The following is a 19838-nucleotide window of genomic DNA, read 5'->3' as shown; positions in this document are numbered from 1 at the left end:
ATGCTTCAGATCAGGAGTTCTACAGGACACTCGGAAGTAAAACTTGCATCTATCTGTCCCATCTCTATATCCTCCAGAGATAAGCTATTTAATTAATAGATAAGGCAGTTACATCACTATATTGTCAGTTCGGTTTATCAACAAAAACACACACCAATGACGCACAATAAATACATTGTATCAACTCAGTGGATTATGACAATGTACACACATGTACATGTACTGAGCATAACTTAGGATTTTACAACAAATCTTTCAGGGTAGAATGCGGATTTTTGTCAGATCTACTGTACGTTTTTATACATTTATTTATTTCTAAATTATTAAATTTATCATTAATAAATCGATTATTAAGGTTATTATAATTTACCGGTTACATGTGCATGTAAATAAAATTCAATTGTAAACTAAATTCCTTTCTTTTCAGTCTTAAGACGACACAGTACAAGTAACGGGGGGGTGTCTTGAAGCATGTTTAATTTCACAACTATCGTAAGACTGCACCAACCATGCGAGTTGAATGTCTGCAAGCAGCATTAGCATGGATGCTTGCTGACGCTTATTGCTAGAGTCTAAAAATACACTCAAGGCATGTGACAAAATGTAATATCCAGCCAAATTGCCCCGATTGTTTGTGCTCTTGTGCCCACTGGGGAGGCTCCACTGGCTTCCCTACCCCCTCAGATGGTTGTGCCCACTGGGGAGGCTCCACTGGTTTCCCTACCCCCTCAGATGGTTCTTTTCTTCTCTCGTTTCACTCAAGTACCCCCTTTTTCCCTCCCTCGTAAAAAAAATTTGGCCGATTCCGTTCTCAAATATCCGGGCGAGCCTACGGGAGGAAAAGGAGGAAGCCTAGCCAACATGTTCCTGTCGCGTATCGATTGGAACTTGTCTCCAGCAGGTCTAGCTGAGTATGGATCAGCATTTTTCCTTTCTCCTTTATTTTTAAAAGCATTCTTTCTTATTCGGATGAGAAATTTCTCTCTATCTTTTGGCTACTGGCCTGGGGGCTCCTTCTGAGTTATATAGAGATGTGTGTGGTTTGTACCCATCTTGCAGGGATTGTGGTTAGTGGAGGTGGGGTACCGTACTAAGTCTTTGATTACATGTCGTCAGCGTTATTAGTCTGCATCCTTTTTTAGCAAAAATGTACATCTTGTCAAAGCTTTGACAATGCCTTTGCGGGAGAATCCACGGGAAGAAAATAATTTTTGAACACACAAACTGTGGGGTGTCATTGCATGCAAAATTGCAGAATGATTGCCATATTTCCAAAAGAAATTAGCGAGCAGCATGCGATTCGTTCTCCTACCGGTAGTTACTCTATCATTAACAATGCAATCACACTTCAGATTATAACCAGCATTTCAAAAGTACAAACAGAATCGAATTTTGCCTTGAATTGAGAAAAAGGCCATCCAAGCCAACACTGAACACTATTTGATCAATACCAGCGATCTCCCTGAAGATCCCTTCAGGCCACAAGAAATCAATTCTCATGTACTTCTTTCGCTGCTGGCTATTTCCAGTCTGGGCAAGAAGACTGGATGGCGTTCTGCTACCAGCTTGATTGACATCCGACAAAATTTCATTAGTTTTTCAAGTGTGTGAACGTAACTTGTGTAATGAGTCACTTGGTCTGACACAACTTAAACTACATACACACGTCCCACTATAGATTTCTAGAATGGCTTCCAAAACACTTTCTTAACCTTACCAGTCCCAAATCCTACAATTTCAATACGATTTTACATACACCCTTGGGGTTAGGGCTAATTAAAGATCAGATTAATTCATACACTTCAATCACTGGTACATGTAGATAACTGATAACAACAGGTTACATGATCTACGGTACATACCATATAGCTCAGTACAGTGTACACATGTATCTGGGTATGGAAACTCTATAGGTCTGCATGTACATGTTCCACTCTATAGGCCTACATGTGCATGTTCCACTCTATAGGCCTACATGTACATGTATGTGTACATGTACCTCTCTAATGCCATTCTATTTTTCACCTGAAGCTCCCCCGATGAAAAATACTGGGCAAGCGTGCAGATTTAGGCCCCCCAAACAAGGACATTTTCTCCAACGGCCCCATAAATTGATTGACCTGTGGAACTTGATTGAATCACCTGCAGTGTTCACCAAAGGGGAATAATTATCAATACCATTATTATGGTTGGCACTGAGGCATACATGTGGATGGACCTGATACAGAAATGAACACAAAGTGTAAAAACATTGTCCGCATGAACTTAATCAGGGACAATCACACGGTACCAGTACATGTGCTGCATTTGAGGATGCTTAAGAAATTCTACCAATTTCTGCAGTAGCTTTCCTGCTTCATTCCTGTTGTGTAAACATGTACGGGTGTACATATCATACTCGTGATTCTATGCAGCACTGTTGAAATACGTTGTTTTATTTTCACTCTGATAAATGTACATTGTACATGTACTTATGTACCACACATGCCCGGTATATTTTCTTGTTTCACCTTTGAATTATGGCAAATTTATTGTCCGACAAAATAACTTTTTTTCAAATTTTGGCAGGTCAGAATAGCGGAATGAAGGAAACCAGCAGAATGTCTTCTACACGTAGAGTATTTCATGAGCTTCTTTGACTAATTCCCTAAAGTATCCGTAGTGTACAAAAAGCAGATTTTACTAATGGATTCTCAGACTGGCACCACCATACATGTACATGTAGGTTGCCTTCACAATGCATTTCGTGTTACTGCGTGACACAGGGGATTAGACTTCTGGGAGCAACCTAAACAAAGACAGCTGTCAGCCTGAGACATGTCCCGACCCTGAACCGCCTCTCAGAAACAGCAGTGAGAAAAGATCACTCTAAGACTGAATAGATGGGAATGAACAAACACATTTTACATCCCTCCCCGTGCCACGGTACACCACTGAAATGACTGAGCACGTCAGAGGGAATAATGCCACGGAAGACTGCCTCTATTGTGGCCTAACATGATGTGAACAATCCTACACAATATAGGCACGGGAAGGTTGAAGGCAGAGCAGCAACACAGGTTTTCGTGCTACCTGGTAAATGAAGAAAAAAAAACTCAAGCCAAAGAGGACAGGTCATTTTTCTTTACCCGCTAAGCCCTGTCTGTCTAAACACAGGGTTGAGTTTAACTTCTCTTTTTTTTTTTTTCCTGGGGAGCGATTCATGTGAACCAACCTAACCCTGCTAAAGGAAAAGAGAGAGGTTGCCTGCCCTGAACAAACATGACCTTTGACCCTGGTCCTCTGGTAGCCTGTCAATCATACGTCAAGCTGTCTGGCATTACACAGGCTGGAATGTGCAATGCTAGGAGCAGGGGCCAAGTTCAGGAAGATAAGAGGCAATGGTAGTGTTTACTTTGGATGGGGTATGGCAGTACATGTACATGAACAGCATACTGGGTACATAACATTACTGTCTATGCACATGCATGCTTATGGTAAATGTGTGCACCGGTATACATGTACACCTCAAGGGTTTTCACTCAGTTATTAAAATTGGCCCACACACGCATTTAACGCCCTGGTATATTCACATCGAACGGTAGATGAACAATGTTCATGTACACCTCCAATATTCAATTTTGGGCTATCGGCATAATACACGTGCTCATATTTACATCCATTTTTTTAAACTAAAAGTAATTCGCTGTGAGAAAACATAAAAAAATAATTCGCACAATTTTCCTATAAGAAACTCTCAAATACTGCACGAATACATGTACAAGTTCCGGTACAGTGTACCTGTACAGGGTGCTTGGATTTCAAATCCACCCAACAACTGGATAAATACCCATACATGTCACATGTACGATATCCCAATGATCAGTTTGCTGTTACAAAATGAATGTACCATACAAAGACATGATCAATGGCACCAGCTCTGCACTAGGTACATGCATGAGCTGGAAGGGAAAAATTATCCTTTTTTTTAAATGTTGCACTTTGGTACGTGTGCTGAGGGGGTCATTTCTAGGGCGAAAACAGAACTTGATATACATGTACTTACATGTGGGCAATTTGAATACCGATCTGGTTTATTCACCTCCTCCCCCCTATCCCCTCTATCCTTTTGGGCTTTTGATTTGATAGGAAATGACACGACACTCCCACGAGTAGACCCTGTGATTTCATTGCCTATAGAGAACTCTGCTGTACTGACAGATGAGCTCCCAATCAAATGTGACAGCTTCCGTGATTAAAATGTGCTGTGTGTATGTAACATGTACTTTTTTGACCCAATCAGAGCAGAGGGCAGATCCAATCAAGTACACGTACATACGGTACATGCGTATGACGTGGCCAGGATTGTTGCGACACCAGTGCTTATCAATACTTTGAATTTAACTGCGTTATGATTGAAAGATCCTCACCGCCAAGAAGCAACCTGAACACAATTGTTCACTCTTTGATGGATTGCATGCAGACTGCTTCAAAGTTTTACTGCAGGACAATTACGTGTACATATTTACAGTATCAATTCTGAGACCTACTGGAAATCTTCCCAAATTCAGTGTTAAAATTTTCCCACTAAAGAAGTCAGCAAAAGTGCGCTTCATGAAGCCTGATTAACAACTCAATTCACAGGAATTTAAATGCTAGTACCGCTACATGTATATAGAAAATGAAAATTTTTTGCTATCCAAAAGAATTCCCTGACAGAATTTGCAAATTAAAGACAGGCAATTCCTTCCTCAAATATTTGTCATCCAAGCAACAGTATGACAAATAAGAAGACTTTCCTCCTTTAAGAACGAGCAAGTTGTTTGCACATCTTCAAAAACTCTGTGAACTCAAAGACCTCAGGACAAAAAAAATGGATTCCCAGCTAATCCCGCTTCTGCCACTAGAGCAACCTCCCATACAAACACAACAGCCAACCCCTGCTCTCACACACTAAAGTACAATGTAATTAGGACAAGGTGGCCCATTCAGCCATCCCCTTTATCTCTTGGGGATTCCAAACAAAGACAGCAGGGCTTGAGTGACAGGCCATTTGGACCCAGCTTTACATGTTTATAACAGAAAGGATGGAAGAAACTTGAACCATGATAAAAAGCAGGAAAGAATGCTAAACTTTTACTCGGGAAAGTTTGTACATGTATTTGGAAGTTAATAGGGGTTTGATACAATGAAGTTTTAATCAATTGGTATTGAAAGTTTTTGACTTGAGATGTTGACCAAAATGTCACCTCAATTCCTGCAGCCGGTGGCAAAACAATATGAGTCTGTTCTACATGTACATATTGAAATTCTACTGGTAAATACACGTATCAAAGAAAAAAAAAACTGCCACAGTTATCCGAACAGTACATAAATAAGCATGATTGACTGCCAACAGATCTACCGTACATGCACTCAAGTTTTTCCACACAGTGTTCTTACAGTATCAATCAGAATCACATCAAAGAGTTTTGTTAACATTAACACACATGCTTATGTGACAACAGGATCGACCGAGAATCCTTGCCTTGTAACAAACCACCGGTAAAGTTACACGTACGGTTAGGGTTAACCACATACATGTACACACATGCAGGCTAGGGATCCCCACAACAACAATAGGTAATCTACCAGAAACCAACAGCCCAGTGCTCACACAATGCCACAGCAAGTTTGATGTTTTCTTCACCCAAATCACAGGGAAGAGGAAAGTTAGTAGACATGACAGTGCTTCAGGTGTGAGTGACTAAAGAGACTGACAATGCTGACTGTGAATGGGACAAATGCGAGGCGCTTTACAGTTGGCTAGAATGGGGGCAAATCAAACCTTTACTCAGGGTGTGTGTGTGTGAATGCATTGTGTGCAGGCTGAATGTGTACTGTTCATTGCTACTACTACCACAGATCAACAAGAACCCAGCAAATCCTATCAGGATTCCTGCACCTTAAGAACAATTAAATTCTGTGACTTTTCCATCACCAACTTAAGAAAATCCATGACCCAATTAGTCAATTTCTTGGACTATTCAAACTTTAAAGTTATGATAAAATCACGCATGGACAGGTACATTTCTCTTGAAATACATGTAAAAGTGTCCATTGTTCATAGCCAAGAATAGCAGTCAGCAAATTGACCTTTGATTTGTTTTTTTCCTTTTCACACGAGCGGTGAGCAACATGTAAACCAGAGATTGGGGAAACAAAATCTCACCTTGGGCAAGTAAATTTTCAGTGCTACTTGCCCGATAAGTACCAGTAGTTAAAAAAATTAATGTTGAGGCCTGCTTTTCACAGATACACTGTATTTTGCATGACTTCAAACTTTATAGTTGAAAGCCACGATATCTTTATTTTTCAATCCACATTTCACTGAATAATTCTACCTTGCAGCTCTGGAAAACTGACTTCCAGGTCTTAATTTGTTACCCTTCTATTTCTCTCTTAACCCTAACCCCCTAGGCTCCTGCACTAGAAAGCATACTGAACCTCACAAAATCCAACAGGTTCATGTACTTGTCTATGTACTTGTACATGCAGGTTAGTGTACCAAACCTGATAAACTCCAACAGAATGAGCCCGTTGGAGTTTGAGTGATATGGTATGGATGGGTCTATGCAGTATAGGATGACTTGCATTGAACAGTACCAAACCTGACAAAATCAAGCATAGTCCAACAATTGGTACAGCATGTCCTGTGTGTCCCAACTCACACAGAATCCAACACCATCTCCCTGGGCCTTTCATCCCAAGTCTCACAAAATTCAACAGCAGGTTCCTCAGGTACGGTACCAAACCTGCCAAAACCTGCTGTTGGAGTATGGCAGGTTTTGGGCAGTTAGGGTTAATAAATCTAAGTCTACACGTGGCCAATTGATGCTAGCAATAAGCAATACTAACCCTCTTTCAGGATGTACCACAATTGCTCTTGGTTGGTCCAAATCCTGCCAGTACAGAACTTTTCTTGACTGTCCGTTCAATTCACTCACTTCTATTCTGTTCGTCTCTGTGTTTGTCCAATAAATCTTTCTGCCCACCCAATCACAGGCCAGTCCATCTGGAGCTTTCACGTCAGTGGATATGACATCTTCCTGAATCTGGGAACCATTATATCGCATCCGCTTGATCATTTCGATGCTGACGTCGGTCCAAAAGATGAGTTGCTCGGAGAACAAGTAATCCATGGCTGCCGCATCCTCCAGATTGCCAATGATGATGCTGGACTCTGTCGTGGCCACGTCCGAGTCGTTGGACATCCCAAAGTTGAGGATGCGAATGTCCTTGCGATTCGCAAAGACAAGTTCCGGAGGTAAGGCTAAAAGTAAAAGTAGCAAAACAAGAAGATAAGTTACTGGTTCCAGGTTATGTTAGTTAGTTTCAATTTGAAATTGAAAATGTTTTGAATCAGATGTTTGATTGTGGTTTCAACATACTGTAGCCAACACATTATCATTTACATGTACATAATGTATACAGTCGAACCTCGTTAATAAGAACACTGTTAATACAAGAGTCTGCTTATAACAAGGAAAATTTTAGGTCCCAATCCTTTGTTTATCATTGTTTCCATTTCTGATAATACAAGGTAATTTGCCAAGTCCGAAGGGCCTCTTCTTCACGAGGTTCGACTGTATATGGCAGTAATCTTATCAATGAGCCCCAGTGGTGAATTAAGAACTGTAGAGTAAAAGAAGGGTAAAATCCCACAGATAAAAACAATGCCCCTTTAAATTCGCAAACAAGGTGTTATTCATCTTCACAAATTATATGAGTAAGTGTGAGTACCAGGGCCCTTCCTAGAGTGTGAAAGTCCCTTTAATGAAATCCATCATTTCACGGTAATTAGACTTGTCTGAAGCTCAGCAGAGCCCCCACTGTGCCTCAGTAAGCTTTGACCTCAGCTCAAGATGGTGGACAATACCAGGAATACTCCGCAACATGCAGTGCTGATGGGTGGTGGATGCTGGTCTTTTCAATGATATACACTGCTGATCAATGCATAGACCAGGCACAGGGCAGGCTGTGGCGTATTTACAATTAGGGGCACTTGTGGGAAACGGAAATCCATTTACTGGAAATTTACAGTATGTAGGACCTACACTGTGTGTTCAGGTTGTGTTTACAGAATTCACCTGCTGGTGCATGGACATGTAGGCCCTAATGCACAGCGTACATGTACATATCCTATGGGCCTACTTGAATGCTAATCGGTAATATTTCAAAACAACACCGCCCCTTTTAACTAAAGTGTTGACGAAAGGCATTCCTCCATGAGTAGGGTACACCTTTCCCACTGAACAGAATAAAATGACTTCACAAGTTCACAGTGAACAACACCCTCAATGTACACGCTTCTTACAAGCAAGATGAGTTTCACCTACCGGTAACTTATTCTATTTTCAAATAAAAGTACTGGAATGTCTTTGATGAAAACTAAATCTAAACGTATGAAGAATTTTTTTCATTTGGTAAAATTAGCCAAAATTACTGTTTGGCCAAAAGCAGCAAACCTGTCAATAGGCAGTCTCCAGTATCATGTACACTTGCACATTTTAACTGGTTACTGCACTGCTAAGCAATATGATTCTGTACTTAGTGCAATATACATGTAATTCCCAAATTTTAGCCTGAAGGCCGAAGCTCAAGCGCGCACAGATCCATCAGACCGCTGCAAACTACACCGTGTATTAACAAAGTGCAAATCTTTCACGGACATGTAAATCTGGCACGTTCTGACCTAGTGCACCACAGATGCACTCAACGACTCTGAAATTGTCTGGCAACGTTAATTACTTTACATGCCAGTAACCGAAAGTACACGGCTGTCAGATGATAATAGGGCAGCGATTGACAGTCAGAATGTGGTTTAATGAGGTACAATGGCCGAAGTTAAAGCTGAGAGATAACAGCAAAATCAATCCTTAATCATACATGTAAGTCGATGCAGTTTTCATATATATATATACTAGTACATGAACTTTCAGATGTATTTGAAAGAGTTGATAAAGTAAAAGTGGATTAGGAAGAAGTTGACTCTTTTAAGACGCAAGAGGTTTCATCCGTTTTGCTTCAGATCTTCTCCACAGAGAAGAACACCTCAAATAAAATCACACAAATATATGAAGTAAAAGACACTTTAACACTGAATCATGAGACCTTTAAACAGAAATTTTTGTTTGCAACGCTAAAGGTACAGCCAAAATCTTAGCCTATTTAATCTACCTTTGTTTAACCTGGTACTGTCACAGTAATAAGTTCCAGAATTAAAGTTTTATAAGTAATGCATCAAAAGAACTCAGAAAAGTGAATGAGCATCACACACATCAGTTCTTTTTTGATTAACACCTGCTTCCATCAAATCTTCTGTCCACCATCCTGCAAGTTCCTACAGTCCTAGTTATCTCATAAAATAGCCATTCACCATGTAAACTGACCCAGGCAATATAGCTCTTATTACTGTTTGCTCTAATGACCAGGATTCATTGGCATGGGTCTGTTCCCTCAAGCCTTCAGAGTGTCAAGGAGATAGTGTAACGTAATGCCTGACAAGGTCAACAGGGAACAAAACCTGTGACAGCAAACTTGACACATGGGAATCTTCCTACACCTGGGCACATCGATTCAGTGTGAAAACCTGTTAGAGGATGGGTGTTCACTAAAACATCAACACCAGATGGAAATTGCTTTGGCAAATTGGAAATGCAGATATTCCTTGAGGGGGAGCTGGACATGAAACGAAATTAAGTGATACCCGGTGACTTGGTGTTAAAATGACACCATTCTTAGGTTTGGCGGCCAGAAAGTTTAATGGCCAGCAGGCAGCTACAAAGTCTAACTTCAAATATGAAAGCATTTCTTCAGAATTTAAAGCATGATACAGTAATGAGAACTAAATATAAGTGTCAACTAATTCTGTTTGAAAAAAAAAACCCATACCACAAGCTCAGCCAATGTTACAAAAGTTTACTAAAACACTTTTGCCTTCTGGTATAACTTGCAATGCTCTTCTTCCACAATCCTTTTTCTAATAATCAGCATGATAAAAAAATCCTTGGTCAACAATCTTACAGGCAGTTCCTGGATATGTTCAAGCTACAGGGATATGCAACTCCAATCCTAACCTAGCCAGCTACACAAACACCCACAGAGGCCGAGAAAGAAAATAAATTATTAAAAAGACTTCACCTCCCCGGAACCAACAGGTGTGACTACATGCACTTTTCTTTTGTGACTTTATTCACAGCAACCAATCAATCATATTCCTCTTTACAGGTAGATTTTACCATATCATCTGCCATCGAATCAGGTGCACAAAGGCCCAACAGGGTTTCAGTCTTCCTATCTTTTGAAGCCGCCAGGTTCAAGGGCGTACAACAGTCAGAGCGTAAAATTGTAAACCTTTACATGTACTGTTAATTCCAGGGTTTGCACTACCTGAATCGGGAATGATTTGCACTATAGAAACTCAAACATGCTTCTCAGCATGAGCACATGCTTTTTTAACAGCCTGTGCACTCCTTTGTTGACAGCATCTTTCAAAAACTTGCACCACAGAAAAGCAGAGTTTGAAGCTCCACTTCCATTTACAAACTGTACACATGTACATAGTGTGTTCAAATACTTTATGTGGGGCACCCTACATGGAACATGACTACTAAACTTAAATAGGAGAAGCATGACAAAAAAAGCCACCTCACACATATCAAACATGGATTTAATTCAATAATTTAACACTTTTTCCCAAGGTAAATTCCAGGTAAGATTGCACCTGAAAGTTACCTGAATGGGTGCGACCAGAGTTAGGCTTGCGCACCTGCAGACGACATGGCTTGTTGTTACAGATGTATCCTATGCATACACACAGGACTGACCACTAAAGTTGCATTAACATTCACCTGTGAAGCAATCAGCCCTGATCTACAGGTCTGCTGCAACATTAGGGACGAACGTGCACAAAGAGAGATCTACGTGATGCCTTTCTGCCATCAACTTAGAATGTTTACTGCATAAACTTTCAAACTGTTCCCCTACGAAGCTATGGTTTGGGGTCAAATGTGAAAGAAAGCGACGGTGGGAATATCAGCCAGTTCATGCAATTAATGTACCGTACGTACATAGAAAGCTATAATTCATACATGTGCAGGTGTTCATGTATGTCAACACCTTTAGGAGGGAGGACGGAGAAGTGGGTGGGGCTCTGCATCAAAGTGACACAATGTCACAGGTACATCGTACCGGGGTACACCGTACATGTACCGAGAGTTGCTGCTCACAAACATCATCAAACCATAATCATGAGAGGTGGATTCACTGTGTGATGCATTTTAAATGTACATACATGTAAGCAACTCAAAATGCATTGATTAATGCCTGGAACCACTTGTAATGCTTTAGAATCTTTCACTGTGTGGAAGAAAGTTGATCTTGGCTTAAACAAATATCACAATACTACTGTCCACAATGACTGACTTTACTGGTAGCTACTCATTTCTTGGTTGCTTGCATGTATTTTTTCAATAATAATATTGTTTGCTAACCATTTGGTGGCAAACTAAAATAAAATATGACCTCATCTCAACCAGTAAGATGGTGGAATTGCTTGACTCGGTCTGTCCGGACCTTCACGTGTAATTGTATCTACAGACCTGTACATAATTAGACTTTTGCACCTGTGCATGTACATGTAAGTAGCATCCTGATGAATAATTGGTCAAAATAAAATAGCATACAGTATGTTTAAATTACTGTATTTACACTGAGATATTAGCTTCATGCCTTGAAACACAAAATGGTGAAGCGGGCTGTGAATCACCAAGCCACGCCATCCCTCCCTCGTACTTTGTCTTGAGCTTTGCATACCATACCATGCCCCTGCAATAAATTGCAGTGGTCACCCGTTCTGAAGGTCATTATCAGTACTGAAACATTCATGATGGTATTTTAGGCGAAACACTACTACATGAAGGACTTCTGGGCATGCTCTTTGGCATCAGTTTTCACAGAGAGTGTGACACTGACTATTAGTGTTTCATTTTAGAGGTTGAGTTATGTCCCCAGTTTGGGCATACCGACATGGCAGAGACATTTTGGGCAGATGCACCTATTTATAAGGATTTTACAAAGTGTGTAAGTTCAACTATAACTAACATGACTGGACATGCTGGACAGTCTCCAAACTCATCAACAACCAGTCTCATGTTCAAAATACTGAAGTCTACGCTTCATCCTAACCACATACAGCCCTACCTCGTGTTTAATTCTATACATTCTAGCCTAACAGCAAGGTTCTTCTACACAGGTAGTCTGCACACGTTTGGGCATGTGTTCGGTAGTCACCCGTCATGCCCATGTAACACTAGCCTAGGCTTTGTAATTGATTGAATTCATCTCTCAACTTCGACCCAAATTCTCTAAAATACACCCAAAACGCAACCACCACATTGTGTTGGTAGGAAATACAGACAGACCAAAGACTAATTTACTTCAAACAATAAATTAAATTCCACATGTTCGACAACGTGTGAGATTTAGGACACTCTGTATTGAAATTCGACCACTCTTTGGCCTACGCTGAACGTGCACAAAGCAAGCGCAGCCCGACAAGTACAGTACAGTAGCGGGACTCCAAGCCTCAACTATCAGCGGCATTCCCCTGCCAAAACTCACCTCGTATTTGTGCTCGTAAACAGCATACCAAGACTAGAATCCATAGCCATGCCATCTCTGCAGGCAGCCAAGATGTCACCTACATGATAGTGTCCTCGAATGTAGCATAATGTTCCATCGAAGCGGCCCAAAATCGGAGTATTTTCTACGATCCTGTCAATTTTCCCGGTCACATAACAAACTGTGCACCATACCGTGGCCGCATGTACGCATGCACTCGACGACAGGTACTGTGTTGTGTACATTAGCAATGGATAAGTGGTTGCAATATTCATCCGCCAAGCCCTTTGTCCTAAATTTCACACCTAGACTTCCTTTTGCTGTCTTAATTCTACAGAAAGATTCCTCAATTCAGTTCATAATGTCGATTTTTATCAGAACTTCATAAAGAAAGGAATCGGTAGGCAATATAGTAAACAAAATAGTTCCAAGCAAAGGTATGTTTCCCAGGAAGTCACTCAACCGTAACCTCTGACCTTCCATGCACAATGTGTCAATTATCGTTGGCTTGTCATTGTAAAAGTAACGCCGTAAAATAGTTGATTGACAGCCCAGACTGGGTTTTGTTGCGGAAAGAAAACATTGTCCCAGGATCAGAATGTAGATGTGCTCCAAATCCGGTCACACCGTGCTAGAATTGAGCGCCGGGGATTGTTGGAAGGGATTACATCCCGACAGTCGAGAAGAGTAATTCAATGATATGGTAGGTAGGCTCAGGGATTGGAAGATAACGTTTGATCATGGAGCTCCATGGTTTGATTTGTCGATTTGCTGACTTGTGCTTTTCATCACAGCATGAAACTGAATTCCGTCGGTTTCGCACACGTGCAAAATGATGTGCCCCCCGCCCGAACTAATTACTTTCTTGCACCATAGAGGAGAGAGTAAAATTGCCTGTGAATGTTTCCTTGATATAGGCTATGTCTGGCTAACTCATGGGCCTATGGTGTACCGGTTGGCATGAGAATAGTCTTTGCAAATGTCCTCGGTCTCCTAAGTTCTACCTCGCTTAACATGTTTAACTTCAACCTGATTGATATCACTAATATCTGATTGCATTCACGCGTCGAGCAAATTTCTCATTGTATAAATGTGATAATTAAACTGTTGTTGAAATAGAATGGTTAGATGTGTATTTAAGAATCATTGGCTTCGAATATTTTGAAGATTAGTTGATTTTTAAACATTGGAAATTTAAGAATTCAACCTCGAACCTATCTCCTGTGCATTCTGTATCTTCCAACCGGTCCTCAAACTACAGGTAGAGTACATGTTCACTCCATTATCCTTAATCTGAACCTTATACTTTAATAGTAAGTACATTTTAGTATTCTAGCTACAGCAAATTGGACCATTAATTATGCCTCGTGGCCTCATGGCCTGGTTTTTTTCTCTCTGCTACTATTGTATAATTTGCTTTGGTTTTAAATAGTTTCGCGTGTTTGGATTTTTAAACTGTTTTTTGTGTACTTGGTTTTAAATCAGTTTTCAGTTTAATGCGCCTTTGATCACTTCGATGGAAAGGGCGCACTAAACATTTTAAATTATTATTACATGTATGTGTATATGTAATTTTCTTGAATAGTGTTTTATATCAATATATTTATATTTATATCAATATATTTATATTCAAGTATTTATGTAAGTTTTTAAGTCAATTTTCTGGAGAGCCCCTCAAAAGGTATCTTTTTCTTTTGGGCAATTCATCAGGGACTGGTTGGGTTTTGTTCTTTGTTCCATCATGTACATTTATATTTTACTCTCTGTTTTGTTTACCTGTATTTCCCGAGAAATGAAATAAATTTAAAAAAATAAAATAAATAAAGAATAGATGTAGGCCTAGCTAAAAGATTTTTTTAGTGTGTACCGGCACACTAAAATTCCGTAATTTTTCTCAATTGGAAGATTTGTTTGCTTAAGGAATTTGTCTATATTTACTCACAAAACCCTCTATCATTACACTGTACCAAGTTCAGTACATATGCTATCCATTTTTTATTTTTGAAAAATAAGACACATTTGCTTTTATAGCCTTATATACATTTCAACTGAGAAGAACAACATTGCATGTAGTGTCTCAGAACTTTTGTCAATTCATGTTCTGAGCCCGAGCTGCTAATTTCCCTTTTAATGAAATGAACATTTGTTTTAAGTGGCAATATACATGTATAGCAGATTGTTTGCCCACTTCCCAATAATGTCACAGATGAAAACCGCAACAAGTACTGAGGTCGGCAATTGAGTGATGTCATGAAATATGAAGAATTTGAAGGTACCGGTATATGGTAAGTCGAGTGTTTCTACCTCAATGCCAACTTTCCTCTCATTATTCAAAGGGGACTTGATGGAAAAAATTTACTTAGAAGGTACGAGGCCCCTCATACTACAATCCAGTAGGCCTATATTTACATGGAAATTTCTTAAAATAATATTATACTATAAATAATATTTCTGTGGTGTAAATGTGTATTAGGCTAAGGGGTCCTATTTATTACAGGGATCTCATTATTTTTGCCTTAAAGGAGGGTCCATCAGTCCGGGGACCAAATGAGGGGTGAGAAATACTTGCCTTTTTCCTGGAAATTCGTACGATTTATAACTTTTGTGCTCAGTTTTTCTCAGCGGGAGATTCCAGATAGAATGGGCAGCATTTGAAAAAGTTAGTTTCTCCTCGGTCAGAGCCAAAAATAGGGGTCAGTCAGAAATGAGAACCACTCATGCCCTAATATTTTATAATTTATACGTGTTCAGAGATAGAAATTGTCTTACCTAATAAAATTCAACATGACATTATCGATTGTTTTAAACATGTTTAAAAAGAAAAATGGTTTCTTTCCAGATTTCTCTGCAAGCATGAGGACGCCACAAAAGTGTTCTTCATGAATGACTGGTAAGTACTAGAACCTGCTTAATTACACTCAGTCTGTCAAAGCCATCATCCTTGGACTTTTTATAAAAAATTGGTATGTTTACCATTTTGTGTTAGGCCAAGTCTACCATGTTAAGTTTACCGTATACTAGCAATGATTTTTTTTAAATACAATGTACCAAAATTCCTGTCTTGTTGCTCTGGAAAGAAGAACTGAAGCACAGGGAAACACTTGATACCAAAATGTAAAAATACAAGCATCAGTATCACTCTAGGCTGACAAACTTGAATGCTCAAATAGCACACACAATCTGGAATTCGAACGCAAATCAATGTACCACTATATTGAGTGTCAAGTGTCATATTTCAGGTATTTCTAGCACTTATCTGTGAAATGCTTACTTCAGTCCTTCTGTTTTAATCTATTATGTCTGTATGCCTGAACTGCTATTTCTTGGCACCGATGCGGGAGTTTTTGGTATTTTTTGGTGACGTGCAATGTAGTCAAGAGATTGTTTGCAAGACACATTGTTGACCCTGTTGTTGACCCAGTGACACACGTGTGTAGTGTAGCCACGTGCCATGTATCCCAGAAAATGTCATATTTCATACCGCCCTCTAGTGTTCACAGACAGAAAGGGATTTTTATTGCGGCGTTCAAAGGCATTTGTAGGATTTTTTAGGCCCTCATCTGTCATTGATTCTAAGCCAACTTTTCATCATTGCTAAGTTTCAGTTCCTGCAAAGATGCAAGAGAGGAAGAGGTTTCCTTCATTATGTTTCTGCTGTCGTGATAATTGAGCATGCTTCTGTCAAGATTTTGTAAACGGCGCCGTGGTTTCCTGTTTTACCATTTGACCAGTTGGAGAGCCCTTCCACAGAAACTTTGTCTCTTAGGGGCAATCCGGCGGGAACTGGTTAAGTATTGCATCCTTTATGTTTCCTGTCAAATGTTTCAATGAATCTTTGAACTCCTTCGTAAGTGTATCCCGAAAAATTAATGACCTGACATGAGGGAATGGGGAAGTAAAGACGAGGCTTTGTGCAATCAAGAGGTTTGATCGAATTTGCAAGTACATGTTTATTATTTAACAGGTGTTTTACACATAATGAGCTAATGCCGACTGCGTGTTTGGGCTCAGACGGTGGTAACTTTACTTCTCTATAATAATGGACATGGTTGTGTGCTTCGTCTGATGTTCTTAACATTATCCTGAACCATGATCACGTTGGGCCTCCAACCCCCTTCAATGTTGGGTCTATGCGCGCGGTCTGCGCTCCGGCTGGACGTGACAACATTTGACAGGGGCCCAGTGGGGGAAGGGCTGGAGAGCGTATTGCTATTGCCAAGTGTCCCAACAATTTGGTCCAGGATTGTAGCTTAAGTGTGTGCTACTCAGATCATGCTGTATTCAACTTGTCTCGACCTCGCCCTCTCTTGGAATGATTGATTCACAAGTGCCACGGTGATAGCGTAAGCACAGTTTCACCTCGATCCTGTCCTAGAAAAAACATGAAATAAAAAACATGAATGCTGATGTCATTCGTGAAAGTTCCCAACTGTATCCTTCAGGCACTGGTAATTACTGCAAATGCTGCTAAGTTTGGAATCGTGGATTACCTTCATGGAACTCAAACCCTGGCTGGTTCAATTCAACTAAAGTTGATGTGTCGGGCGGAAAAAGCAAGGACGGTTTAAAAGCGACCATTGTTACCTTGACTGCTGTAATGCGCCATTAGCTCTCCAACGACTATTACATTCCAGTGTTGAAAAAACGTTCTCGTCTAATACACTTACAACTCTGAAAAGTTGCTTTGATTTCAGTCATGAAAAAGTTCCGGCTGGATCAGGTGCGTTTGAGTAAGCTGTTGTGTTGGTGTCAAATGGCGCGTAACGAATTATTGAAATACATGTACACGTAGTCACTGAGGCTTGTGGAATATTCTGACTACCCGGCGGACGATTATATAAAGTGAATTTGTTTCGAGGCTGAAAGCCGCCAAGTGAAAACCAAAGTGCTGGAAATAACTGTGGCCAGTGGATGCATGACTGGTGTGCTTATTCATGCATATTTATTGAGCTTTTAGTTATTTCTGCTCTGCAGACAATACACGGTCTCTGCGAGCAGTTAGTGTACGTGATGGCACTAGTTGCGAGTTTGCCTTGACTATCAATTTGCTCGGTTTCAGTTGGCTGAAAGGAGACGTGACTTCATGCAGGTGGGCATGGTTTTCTACATCGCTTTCAGTTCAGTTCACTGAGTTCATTTTCCACATAATATTACTCTTTAGAACCAGTTTCACAATGTGCATGTGCGTGTATTTGGGCGGGGGTCCCCAAGATTAAAAGCAGTGCTTGTCAAGTGTTGCTTCATGAAGATCCGTTGTTTTTCATAAAAGCAATACTCTCTGATTTTCTCACATCCACCTCATTTGAACAAGAACAGTGTGTGTGTACATGTACCTACCTCAGTGCCAATGGACTTTATGTACATGTAGGGCCCTATTTAGAAATATCCTGTGGCTGGGAGCACTTGTATTATAGAGGCGGTACAGTACAGTGCATTATAATAGAGGCTCGCATAGCGGGTTAAATTAATCGAAATGCATGTACATACTCTGTTGACTAGATCCCGACACTTGCTGACGGTGTATGTTTATGAAAATTCACAATACGACAGTGGTTTCGGGCTCACTCCGTTTCACCCTCCAAGTTTATTCCTTTTAAAATTTTCCAAGCCGCTAAAGCAGGATTCTTGTACATGTACTTGTACCTATGCTTACCATTAATTTGTAAACATATTATTGATTGACTTTTTTGCTAAGACAGGTCAGTAGACTAGCGACCTCCAAGACCCGTGTCCAAAGTGGCGTCGATAACTACTGTATATAGTGTACTCTAACTTTGACCTTTGAACTCCCATCACAGTCCCCGCCGCCAACACTGCCAACCTTTAGCACAATGAATAACGTACAACTCGAACATGCTCTTCTTGCCGACAAGTTTACCCGTCCCTACTTTCAAGGGATCTACCCAGCCAACGGCCTACCCAAGGAGCCGGTCCCGTGGCCGAGCGCTTTCGTGGTCACAGCGAAATCCATCCCATCCTTTTTCATCAACCACTGGATCGGCATCTACATCACCCCGGACGGGGAAGGAGAGGTCTTCGATTCTCTAGGTCACCCACCGAGACACCCGATGCTTCAGGACTTCCTGCGCAGAAACACGACCCGAATCGTGTATAACCGGGTCCAGATCCAAGGGAGCCAATCCAGTGTATGCGGCCAGCACGTGTTGTATTTCCTTCTGCAGCGCTGTCGAGGTTTTCACCCGGAGTACATCGTTAGGAGCTTCTGTCCAGACCACGATCTAAATGACGCATTCGTCGAAGACTTCGCCCAACCCCTGCTCCTACCACCTTCAAATTCTTTGTTTTTGTAACAAAAGCATAGCAATCTCCTTGAACGCGCAATATGAATGCAAGTACATGTGTACCTGTATAGACTAATCCGATTAGACGCCACAACTGCGGTGGCACCGCACTCAAACGCACATTCTTTAGCTTGACGTGTGCGTACATATGACAAATCACGACACCCCATTGGTCGAAGAAGAGGCATGTAACGCGTGCGTATCACCTGTCCACGAGCGTTGTGCCACCGCAGTAATGGCAAAGATTGTATAGCGCCGCGTAGCGGCGCAAGATGGGGAACTTCACCATGAATACGCGTAAACGTTGTTATCACATGGGTGCCATTCTGGTTGGACTACGACTGCGCAGTGCATGTTAATGCGCAGGCGCCACGACAGGCACGCACACACATGAACGTTCACACTCGAATGGCGCCCATGGTGATAACACGGTTATGACCGAATTACCCATCTTGCACCGCTACGCGGCGCTATACAATCTTTGGTAATGGCTTCTTATTCTGGTGGTCGAATTACACTATACGAAACAGAAAGGCCGTTGCTTTGGAGCATTTCCAAGTTCACTTTTGTTTTCCTTGTCCTTAGGCACCGGCGATATTGTATCTTGGCCGATATTGATATATAGGTTTTTTATATTGATATTTTCGATATATCAATATTACCAAATAACTAGCATCGGCATTGTCGATATCAAACCCATATCGATAATATCGATGTATCGACGGTGCTTACCTGTCCTTGTTATAGAGTTTAGCGCAAAAATCTTTCCTTAAAATGCCAAAAGATATGCAACTTCAACGGAGAAAGAATAAAGTTGTAGTATTGTAGGTACTGAATCGTATGCTTCAAAGCTGCTAATGTGTCTTTATAGAAGAACTCTGACCGAAGAGAACC

At 40.8% G+C, this 19838-nt stretch overlaps 2 protein-coding genes across 7 annotated transcripts in view; one reads left to right on the top strand and one right to left on the bottom strand.

Annotated features, from left to right (window-relative positions):
• The window catches only part of LOC110987701 (low-density lipoprotein receptor-related protein 6-like), a 35446-nt gene extending 22578 nt beyond the window's left edge, over positions 1-12868 (bottom strand). Inside the window, exons 1-2 of the mRNA XM_022250680.2 lie at positions 12643-12868; positions 6877-7291 (exon numbers count right to left, since the gene is read on the bottom strand). Of these exons, the coding sequence (XP_022106372.1) occupies positions 6877-7291; positions 12643-12697 (470 nt within the window). The 5' untranslated portion in view covers positions 12698-12868. The remainder of the gene's footprint in view (positions 1-6876; positions 7292-12642) is intronic.
• A 225-nt stretch (positions 12869-13093) lies between these two features.
• LOC110987709 (uncharacterized) lies at positions 13094-19780 on the top strand. 6 transcript variants are annotated; one of them, XM_087130700.1, is made up of 6 exons: positions 13094-13345; positions 14849-14927; positions 15482-15532; positions 16248-16428; positions 17702-17731; positions 18441-19780. In XM_087130700.1, exons 4-6 carry the CDS (start codon positions 16315-16317, stop codon positions 18951-18953), a joined length of 657 nt encoding a protein of 218 aa, XP_086986826.1. In that variant the 5' UTR covers positions 13094-13345; positions 14849-14927; positions 15482-15532; positions 16248-16314; the 3' UTR covers positions 18954-19780. The 6 variants fall into 6 exon arrangements, with proteins under 6 accessions (XP_086986826.1, XP_086986825.1, XP_086986828.1 ...); XM_087130699.1 differs by having other exon boundaries at positions 16242-16428; XM_087130702.1 differs by having other exon boundaries at positions 14849-15008.
• Positions 19781-19838: the final 58 nt, after the last annotated feature.

The sequence above is a fragment of the Acanthaster planci genome, linkage group LG20 (genome assembly GCF_054643075.1).
Source record: "Acanthaster planci isolate LZ-2023a linkage group LG20, COTS_SCS, whole genome shotgun sequence".
Taxonomy (NCBI): domain Eukaryota; kingdom Metazoa; phylum Echinodermata; class Asteroidea; order Valvatida; family Acanthasteridae; genus Acanthaster; species Acanthaster planci.
This window is presented reverse-complemented; position numbering and strand designations above follow the sequence as displayed.